This window comes from Molossus molossus, unplaced genomic scaffold, assembly GCF_014108415.1.
Source record: "Molossus molossus isolate mMolMol1 unplaced genomic scaffold, mMolMol1.p scaffold_m16_p_31, whole genome shotgun sequence".
In the NCBI taxonomy this organism is placed as follows: Eukaryota; Metazoa; Chordata; class Mammalia; order Chiroptera; family Molossidae; genus Molossus; species Molossus molossus.
The window spans coordinates 1,472,415-1,482,788 of record NW_023425368.1 but is presented as its reverse complement, the minus strand read 5'-3'; the positions used below and the strand labels follow the sequence as shown (position 1 = coordinate 1,482,788).

General features: G+C 70.0%; 1 protein-coding gene across 5 annotated transcripts in view; it reads left to right on the top strand.

Moving 5' to 3' along the window:
* The first annotated feature begins 619 nt into the window (after positions 1-619).
* Positions 620-10,374, top strand: part of BRSK2 (BR serine/threonine kinase 2) — a 46,617-nt gene continuing 36,862 nt past the window's right edge. For 3 of the 5 annotated variants that reach the window (XR_004961965.1, XM_036281142.1, XM_036281141.1), the window contains exon 1: positions 620-1,034. Coding sequence is in view for 3 of the 5 variants with exons in the window: in XM_036281142.1 (XP_036137035.1) it covers positions 941-1,034 (94 nt within the window). In the remaining 2 variants the exon portion in view is untranslated. The remainder of the gene's footprint in view (positions 1,035-10,374) is intronic. The other 2 variants (XR_004961964.1, XM_036281140.1) reach the window with 1 other exon arrangement.

The window sequence follows — 10,374 nt, the reverse complement described above, 5'->3', positions numbered from 1 at the left end:
AGAGGCCACTGCTGGGTGATCGCAGGTGAGTTCTTTGGCCTCGCGGTGCGGGTCGCGTTGTACACCCGGGAACACGGAGCGGAGCGGGCAGCGCCCGGACACCGCCGCCGGAGGCGCAAGGTCACGATTCAGCCAGACTCCTTCGCAGCGCCGCCGCCCAGGGAGGGGACGAGAAAGTCCTTCCGCCCCGGTGGTCGTGGCCAGCAGGCGCCGCGCGCGCGGGGAGCCAGGGGCCGCGGATCGTCCACCCCATCTGGCCAAGGCGCCCCGCGCGCTCCCGCGCCGCGCGCGCCCCCACCCCCGCCCCACCGCCTGCATCGTCCCGGGGGCGCTTTGCGAACGGGCGGCGGGCTGGAGACGGCCAGACCCCGCCCCGCCTCGGGCTCGCCCTGCACCCGCCCGGACACCGCCTGGACCTCGCCCGCCCGGGACTCGCCTCCTAGGGTCCTGCTCCCCTGAGCGCTGGCGGCGGCTGGGCGGGCAGAGGAGGGGGCGCGGACGCGGGCGCTGCTGATTGGCCAGACCCGCTGATTGGCCGGCGCAGGAGCCACTCGCAGGCGCCGCCGCTGCAGTGGCTCCGCTGGTTAGGGCTCGGGTCTGCTCGGTTCTGCTCGGCTCGGCTCGTCTGCGCGGCCGGGACCGACTGACGGGCGTGCGCTGGGGGCGCGGGGCGCGGGCCTCGGCGGCGGCGGAAGCCTGGGTGCCCCCGCCCGCCGGTCCTCTCTCAGAGGCGGAGGCAGCGCCGCGGGCCGCGGAGGAGCGAGGCGCAGGGGCCGGCGGCGCGGGGAGGCGCGGGGGTCGCGAAGCAAGAGCGGCCCGCTGGGCGCCGCCAACCCGGCTCATCGGACGGACAGACGGACGCGGCCCCTCGCGGCCCCTCCCTGCCGCCGCCGCCCGCCCGCCCGGGGCGCCCACCTCGCCGGCGCCGGGCCCGGGAGCGATGACATCGACGGGGAAGGACGGCGGCGGGGCGCAGCACGCGCAGTATGTGGGGCCCTACCGGCTGGAGAAGACGCTGGGCAAGGGGCAGACAGGTGCGTGCGGGCCGGGCAAGGCCGGGCCGGGGGCCGGCGGCCGGCGGACAGGGTGATTCGGGGTTCTGGGGGCCCAGGGTCAGGAGGACCGGGGTCACCGAGGAGTCCGGCGAGGCTGGGGGACTGGGGAAGACCGGGTCTCTGGGGAGGACCGGGACGCCGGGTGATCCGGGGGAACCGGGGGCGCTGGGGAGGACCGGGGTGCAGGGACGCACAGGCCCGCCGCAGTCGGGGAGGCCCTGCTGACGGCGCGCCGAGCGGGGCCCAGGAAGGAGGCCGCCCCGAGTGCGATGCTGCAGGCCCGGCCCAGCTCCGGCCGGCGGCCGCGAACAATGGGCGGCCGGACGCCGGGTGCCGCCTCGGAGTCCCGCAGGCCGCGCGGTTGCGGTCGGGCGGGCGCGGCCCAAGGACATGCGGCTTGGACGGGGGCGCACGGGCCCGGCCAGCGCCCTTCGGCTCTGGCTGCAGGTGCGCGGCCCCGGCCGCATTGTGCGCCGGAGCGACCAGGCCCATTGTGCCTTGGGAGGAGGGGGCCGAGCCGGCGCCCATCTGCTGTCTGCCGCGTCCGCGCTAATAGGCGTGCCGCCGGAGCAGCTGCGCCCCGGGCCGCGCGCCCCAGGCCGCGACCCCCAGCTCCGGGTGGCCGGCAGGAAGGGAGGCCGCCCGGTGCGGTCTGCGGGCCAATGAGGCCACCCAGGCCAGGCGGGGACCTCCCTCCACCGTAGGAGTGGGAGAGTGCTCGGGCCACTGAAAGGGCTGGACAGCGCCTTTATCCCCTCCCAGCCTCTGCTCAGAACGCCTGCGACACTGCGCTCCCCAGGGGAGGGAGAAGGAGGCTGGGACTGGGCCGGACCGCGATCCGGGCCACGGATCCTCCAGTGGAGCCGACCCCGGGCCTGCGGGAGGGAGGAGGGCCTTCCCGGCTGGTTCTGGCTCTTTCAGTGATCAGGTTAGGTCCCAGCCAAGTGGCCGGTCCCCTCATCTGGCTGATGTTCACAAGAGTCGCTTTGTGAGAGGCTGGGCTCAGCCATTTTCTTTATTCTCCCAGGATGGGCCTCTCCTGGTGCCCAGAGGTCCGATTGGCAGTGACCTCCCTGCCTCTCTGGGACGTCCATTAGACCAGGACAGGCAGGGGAGCAGAGGAAGGGAGGAGGGTGCGGCAGCGGGAGGCGGCCCGGGAGGCAGCTGCTCCAGCGGGTGCTGCAGGCCTTCCCAGAGCCCCCCAGGGTGGCGTGGAGGCGGAGCCGGAAGGTGGTGTTTGGGAGGAAAGTGGGCCAGGTCCGGCTCTCTCCAGAGAGGGCAGTGGTTGTGATGTAAGCAGAGAGCGTGAGGTGTCTGGGCTGAGGGTGGAGGCTGCCCCTGTCCCCTCCCTGGATAGACAGCCCCTGTGCCAACAGCTGAAGCACCCAGGGGCCTCTGGCAGTTAGGACAGTGCCATTGGGAGTGGGGATGGCGTGCCCCAGGTTCAGGAGGAGGAGGTGGCAGCCGGCTGGGGCTCCACAGAGTTCAAACTACGCGTGTTTCCTGGGAAGAACCACTGTAGTTGGTGAAATCCTCCGTGGGGGGAGGGGCTGGGCAGCAGAATGCAGGAGGCAGAGAAATAACCTAATTATTGTACCAATAAAACGTTATCAGGAGACATCCGCGTGTAAGTGATGACAGGGATGAATTGCACGCAGTGCGTGTGCTGGCCTCCGTGGGAAGGCCTGGCCCCGTACTCACTGAGCTCTGCCGTCGCACAGTTAATTACAGGAGGTCTCTCCACTGTAATTAGCAATAATGAACACAAAAGGGTGCACTGGGTGTGCACGCCAACAACATGCCACCATTGCGTTTGGGCAAGAGCCCCGGGGGCGCACAAAGCCAGCGGCCTCTCCCTTGAGTGGAACCGCCCTGGGCTCCTGGAGGGGCCACCCCTGGGCTGGGGGTGTCTGTTGGTCCTGTGTCCCTTCTGGCCTCAGTGATGCTGGGACTGTTGGTGCTGGTCTCTCGACCTTCTGTGGAAGGGGCCTCTGGAGTTCGGTGGACGTGGGGCCTCTGTGCAGGTGCCTGCCCTGGCCCCTGGGCTCGCCAGCCAGTTTCTGACACCAAGGGACAAGAGAGTCGCCATTCCCCAGGCCGGTCCCTTCACTCCAGAGGGGACGGCTGACCTTGGCTGGGGGCCAGGCTGTCAGCCAGGAGTCTTTGGTGGGGGCCGTGCGTGGGCACCCTCCGACCAGGCCAGGTCTCCTGTGTCATGGCCACAGCACCCCAGTCTCGGCTCTCGGGTGGTGCGCGGTCAGGGGTGGCTGGGCCTCTCCGCCTGTCTGCTCCAAGCCAGGGCCTGTTGGGAGGGGGGCCCGCTGCCCAGCCCCAGGACGCTGCCCTGTGCCCGCCGGGCTCTTCTCGGGCGGCTGGCGGGGTCCAGTCGGCACTGTCGTGTGTTTGTGGCGGAGGTGGTGCCGCCCGGCTGGCGCAGTGAGGGGTTCTGTCACTCCTTTGCGGTTGGGCCGTGGTGGTGAGGTCCTCTCCCGTCTGCCCCATGTCCTCTGTAGAGCTGTCCTCGATGACCTGCTGGAGGCCTCCCCTGGCCGCATCGTGGTTTCCGACGGAGAGATGGGGCTTCAGGGCCTGATGGGGGGGGTCACTGTGGGGGGAGGAGCCCCGGCCAAGGCCCTGCCTGGCCTGCCCCGCATCTGGGGAGGCTTCTTCAGCCAGAGAGGGGATGGGCGGCACCCCAGAGGGCCCAGGCAGGGACCCCCAGGTCAAGGGGGGCGTGCTGCATCAGCCGTGAGGCCCCCATCCCTCCAGTCCCGGGAAGCGGAGGAGGGCGAGTCCTTGCCCAAACCAGGGTGCAGCAAGGCTGGTGGGCTCAGCTCCCGTAGGCCGTAACCAGGAGGACCCCTGGGAGGAGGGGAGGACGGGGTCTGGGAGCCAGGGCCATAGTAAGTGGTGTGGCTTGTCCTTGGAAACCCTTCCAGTGGCGGGATGAGGGGAGGGGTGAGCAGGGCTCGGGGCAGGGGGTGAAGAGAGACGGGAGAGAGACGCCGCCCTGTCGCTCGCCCGGCGGGCTCTCAGGCTGGTGGGTGGGGACGGGCTGAGGCTGCTAAGCCGAGGGACCTGGGACGTCCCCCTCCAGGTTCTCAGGGGACCTTTATGAGGATTGATGTGGGGTGCTGGTGGCAGGCAGGCTGGAGAGGAGTCCTGGGTGGCAGAAACCCGTGGAGATGGAGAGAGACACCTGGGGAGAGACAGGTGAGGGAGGGGGAGACAGGTGAGCTGGGGGAGAGTCTGGCAGACCTGGGGGACAGGCCAGGAGGAGCTGGACTCCCTGGTGGCTGGACGTGGGGTGTGGGACGGAAGTGGACAGAGCAGGACGTGGATGGCGTGTGGATGGCCGTGGTGTCTGACGGTCACTGCCACGGGCAGGCCACCTCAGCCCTTGCGGAGAGAGTCCCGAGCCTGCCCCTCTGGGCCCCGGGCCGGGCCTCGGTCTGTCTACCCCACTGTCCAAGCAGGGGAACCGGCCGAGGCGCAGCGCTTTGGACAAGGACGGCAGCTCCTTGGGGACAGGAGGGACGAGCAGTGTGCTCACTGCACGGGCTCGAAAGTCCGAGGGGCAGGACCCTATGCTCGGGTCACTGCCTCCTGGCTGGAGCAGAGGGGGCGGGGGAGCCTCACACGGTGTGAGCAAGGCCTGGGACATGGCCCCTTCCCCCCGTGGTGCAGGCCCTCCCCCGGGAGCCCCCCGCCCTGGCAGGGCTGTCCCTGTGGATCCCGGGGTGATGGGCGTGATGGGCGCCCGCCAGAGGATGGGCAGGTTCCTGCAGGTGGGCATGGAGGGTCTGGGTGCGGGCAGGGCCCTAGGACCGCGCTCCCAGAGTGGCCCCTGCCCGGCTGCCCGCTGTGGCTCTGAGCATCTGAGTAGTCACAAGTCCTCCCCCCTGGCAGCGGGACAGGCTCTGCAGGGAAATGTGTGCAAGGGCCTGCCAGGCAGAGGACACAGCCCAGGCAGGGGCAGAGGTGAGAACTGCCCTTCACAGAGCCGGGTGCTGCCAGGGTGGTTCTGGCTGTGGGTTCCTGAGCGGTGGTTCCCGAAGGAATCGCTGAGGCCCGCGGCCCCCACCCCAGGGCTCCCAGCTGGACACAGGAAGAGCCCAGGGGTCGTCTGCGGCTCGGGCTCTGCCTGCAGAACTGTCTGCAGAACTGTCCGGAGCAGCCGCCCAGCTGCGTGTGCATGAGCAGGGCCAGACCTGCCCTTCCCTGTCCACGGGAAGCGTGGCCAACCCTGGCCGCGGCCCTGAGGTTGGAGGACAGTCCGTTTCCGTCAGACTCCGGGCTCCAGGGGTGAACACCACCGGGCAGGCAGCCGCCTGGACTGTGCCGGGGTGGAGGCCCAGAGAGGCCAAGAGGCTCCAGGTCCTGCCCGTCCTCGCTGGTGGCTGATGGGCCTGGCCTGGCGTGGGGGGATGTGTGTGGATGGGCCTCCAGGGCTGGCTCCCGGTCCCGGGCCAAGGGCACGCACCTCCCCCCGGTGCCACCTGGCTCAGCTGCTTCGGGGACTTGGGACAGTCAAACTGCTCTGAAGTGGGTAACTCCATCGGCGGCCCCTGTGGGCACCGCTGTGGCCTGTGCTGGAGTTCCCGGGCCCAGGGCCCTTCTGCCTGCCCTCCATCTGTGCTGGACCGTGTCCCCGCAGGCCCGGGCTCCCTGGGGGACGCCGCACTCGCCCAGGCCTGTGGCCACACAGTGAGGGAGGGAGCGGAGGGCTCACGGCCGGAGGGGGCCTGCTGCCTGCCGGGGCCCCGGGTGCTCCTCCCGTGGGTTTGCTTCTCCAGCCACCCGGCCAGGGCCCAGGGCCCCTGGTGGCCCCTTGGAGCCCAACGGGCAGGTCTGCACCCCGTAGCTGCGGGGCTTCGAGCCTCAGGCCCCCGTCTGGAGCCTGCAGCCACCACCAGGCTCCGGCAGCTGGGCGCAGCGCTGGGCACATCTGTGGCGCCCGGGTCCGGCGGGAGGACAGCCGCCGGCATCTGTCAGGGCCCGTCTGGGTCTCGGGAGAGGGGAGGGACCCCTGGCTCCTTTGGGTGGGGTTGCCTGTGCTGCCCAGGTCTCTGCAGGAAGTCCTCTTGCATGCGGGAGACCTGCCGTCCCCTGAGGGCAGCTCCCATGACCCTCCCTGGTGCCAGGCCCCGTTGGCCGCACGGCAGTGGGCCTCCGTGAGCCTGGTCTGAAGTCCCACGTCCTGGCCAGCGATGGCCAAGCTGCCCGAGGCCTTGCCCCAGAGGTGCCGGCTGGCCAGCTGCCTCGGACTCTGGACAAGATGGAGGCGGGCGGGCAGGGGCCGCGGGGACAAAGCAGGGATTGTGTGGGCTGGGCCCCGAGAGGCGGCCCCGGCCTTGTGTGTAGCTTCTGAGGGGCCAGTGTTCTGAGCCGGCAGCTGGGAGCCCCCACCCCCGTCGGAGCAGCTCAAGAGAAGGGCTCTTTCTTCCCGGGTGTCCGTTTCATCCCTGGGAGCCTGGGGGCCACGGCTGGGCCTCGGTTTCTCTCCGAGCACTGGGGACATGCACCCCGCCTGGGGGGCCCACCTGTGCGGACAGAGCCATTTCCCTGGGGCTGCTGAGTGCTCGTCTGCAGTTGCCCAGGGCTGGCTGCCCCCGACTGGACCTGGTGCCTCCCTGCCTGTGGGCCTGGCCAAGGGTGAAGGGAAGGTTCCAGGGCGTGTGGTTCTGGCTGAGTGGGTGAGGGAGGGCCTGGAGCAGGCTCGTGACCTGGTGGTGACGGAGGCACCCGGGGCACCTGCACCATGGCCGCCCACTCTGGGCTCGGCTGGGCTGGACAGTCCTGGGGGCAGGGCTGGCCTTCCTGGCCCCAGGGCAGACGTGGGAGGCAGCCTGAAGGGCTTGCGTGGCCTGAGTGACGTGGCTGGAGCCTGGGGACACGTCAGGCGGCCGCCTCGTCTCTGTGCCGTGGGCGGTCTGTGGGGGCAGCAAGGCTGCCCGGCAGGGAATGTGGCATCTGTGAGGGGTGGTTTGGCCAGTGTCCCTGGCTAACTCCAGAACAGCTGGGCAGCCACTGGCTTGGGCCGAGGGCTGGGCTGGGAGGGCCTGAGGAGGCTGAGCCTGGGGGGCCCTGCGTGCTGGGGGCGGCTGCCTCTCCTCCTGCCCAGCTCCGGCCTGGAAGGCGGGCCGCGAGGCCAGAGCCAGTGACGCTGGCGCTGCCTGGGCCCTGGCCGGCTGTTTCCCTGGGCCGCAGACCTCTCCCCTGGGCCGCGCTGAGACAGGAAGGCACTGGCCAGAGGTGGCCTGGGCGGGGCGGGCAGCGTACTCCTTCTGTCCGAGCCGGGCTCATCGGCAGGTCGGGCTCGGGTGCTGACTGCCCCAGGCTGGAGCCCAGGTGGGCAAGGCCATGGGAAGCCTTCCTGGGTGGGGAGCCACAGGCTCTGCTAGCCCAGTCCCTCACCCCCAACCTACTTGTTCGGCGAAGGGCCTGGGGGTAGCCTGGGTGGCACTTGGCGGGCCCCTGTGGGGGTTCAGGGGGTGAGCGAGGACCTGAGTCCCGGGAGCCACACAGCTGTGTGCAGCCCCTTGGCCAGCCCCCTGGTCAGGAGGGAGCTGGGTGGGCCGTCCCATCTCAGACCCAACCTGAGCACGCCCAGGGGTCAGCCCAAAGGCACAGAGCACTGTGACCTCGGGGTCCCGGGGTCAGCCTGTGTGCAGAGCCCCTGAGGCAGGCCCCACCAGCGCTTGGCAAAGAGCCCAGACTCTGCTGCCCGATAGGCACACATCTCTGCCTCAGTTCCCCGTGCCGGCCCCTGCGTGATGGGGGGACAGTGCTTGCTTGGGGCTGAGCAGGGGCTGCCGTCACCCCCAGGTCTCGGGCAGGCCAGGGGGCCTGGAATGCACCCCCGGGCAGGGTTGCCTCAGGAAGAAACCAGGACAGGCGAGTGGTGTGTGTTCATCCCCTCGGGGAGGGGGGATTGCGTGGGGTGGTGTCCGGGCTGCAAGTGGGGCGGGGGGGATTATGGCAGAGCCGGGCCAGGCCAGCTGTGCCTGCTGAGGGTCCCCCAGGGGTGGGAGCACAGTCTCGGGGCTCAGACAGGCTGGCCCCGCCCCGAAGGTGCCGGGCGGGTGAGCGGCCTGCCTGTCTCTTCCCTGTCATGGGGGCCACAGTGCCCTGGGACAGGGCCCTGCTCTGCCTGTGTCCCTGCCGGCTGACCTCTCCTCCTGCTGCCACCTGGGGGCCACCAGGGTGGGGCCTTGAGCTGGTTTCTGGGACTGCATTGGGGACTGCAGTGGGGACTCAGGCTGGGTGCCCCCCTAGGGTGCCCGCATCTCACGTCCCCTTGCATGCGGGCATTTTCAGACCCAGGGAGGAGGGCGCTGGACCCGCGAGCCCACCCCAACCCCAGGACAGGTGGCCAGTTTCACTTTGCACCCCCTCCCCATAACCCCAGGCTTGTTTGACTGTAAACATTTTGGTGGGTGGGACTAAAGGAGAAACTCAAAGGCGCAGTACTGTCATCCTTGCCTGGGGATCCACGATTTTCAACACCTGCAGAAGTCCGGGCAGGCAGTGGGTTCCACTCTGACTGGCGGCTTCCCGGAGCCCGCCCCCCACTGCTGCCACACCGGGAGGACGCGGGGACTGGGCCCTGGGTCCTCACCGGCGTGTCCGCGTCGCAGGCAGTGGGCTTGACGTCTGCTTGTGTCCCCAGTGATGCTGATGGGACCCCACGGGAGAGGCCTCTGACCTGTCCCTCTCCCCGTTCCTGACCCTGGACCCCCAACCCCCGGGTGCTTCGGACACCTGGCCTTCCTTACGCCGCAGTGGTCCTTGGCTCCACACAGTCTCACCCTGGACACGGTGACCCCCTCACCAAGTGCCAGCTCCCACACTCCGCCACCTGGGGCCCCGCGGAAGGGCGGAGACAGAGCGTGAGGTGGTCGGAGCTCGGGCGGGTGGCCGAGGCCCCTCTGACCTCCCACGGGAGCAGGGGTGCTTGGCCACCTCGGGTTCTGTTGGGTTTCCTGTCCCACATGTGCCACTGTTGGGGCTCAGGCTGGGTGCCCCCCTAGGGTGCCTGCATCTCACGGCGAGCCATCCGGCTGGGACTGTGCCCACCACCTCCGTGCACGTGGGGGCGGCCAGGGGCCCTTGTGTCTAGGGGCCAGCTTCCCGGAGCCGTGTCCCTCGAGCATGGCTTCACACTCGGGCCGTCGGGAGCGGATGCAGCCTGGGACCCCAGCTCTCTGCCCAGAGAGAGTGCCCCTTGCTGGCCACGCCGGCAGCCAGTCTCCAGGGAGAGCAGTGCCGGCCCTCAGAGGGTGGCCCCATCTCTGCTGCACCCTCCTGGGGGGCACGTGGCTGAGGCCCTCGGGCTGGGAGAGAACCTCTCCTGGGATGGTCTTGGCAGGGAGCTGTCCAGCACGGCTGTGCTGAAGTCTGGCTCCCGCTGCGCGAGGGAGGCTGGGGTGGGGTGGGGGGTCCCTGCACCTCCCGCCAGCGGGCAGACCCGTGGCCGGTCCCACACGTGTCTTTCTTCGTGGGGTTTGGTTCTGTGCTGATGCGGGCAGGGGGTGGATGCTGCCCGGAGCTGAATGCTTTCTGGAGGCCCCAGTCCCTCCGCCCTCCCTGGTGTGCGCCCACAGGAGCCCCCGGCCCCCGGCCCCCCGGGACGCTGCCGCTGACTTGCTGTGGGTGAGGGAGGACTGCTTCCCGTCGGGGCGGCCGTGAGGCAGATGGTGAGGGTTTAGACGCTGGCTTATCTGAGGCAGAGGGCTCGTCTTGGATTGGAGGCTTGCTGACGCTAAACCCCAGATCCCCGGGGATTTGTAGCCAGCGTGGGGTGACACAGACAGGGCACCCTCCGGCAGATGCTGTGGGGCCGAGGGGCGTCTATGCCCGGGGGGGGGCTGTGGTCCCGGGGGGCGCCCTGGGCAGGGACAGCCCCTCCGCCTGCGGGGTGCTCGGACCCGTGTTGCCTTCTCCCCTGAGGGGTCAGCCGGCCCTGAGACCCTGCATCATGCTGCCCCCCTGCAGTGTACCCGCCTCTCCCAGCATCTCTGCCCTGGGGACCGCGAGAGGGGACGTGGAGTCCAGAGGGGTCACTCGGGGTCAGTGATGATAGTCCCCCCGCCCAGAGACCAGGCAGGTGGCTGGTCCCCACCCCAGGCCATGCCATCTCTGCTCCATGGGTCACTGTGGGTGATGCTGATGCTGCCCCCATTGGGAGCCAGGCTGGGGGGCAGATGACCAGCAGGGGCGTCAGACTGAAGCCACATCTGGGCGAGGACCTGGGGACCCAGCCTGATGGTCAGCCCTGTGGGCCCCGGAGATGCTCTGGGCCTGGCCCCCGACTTCA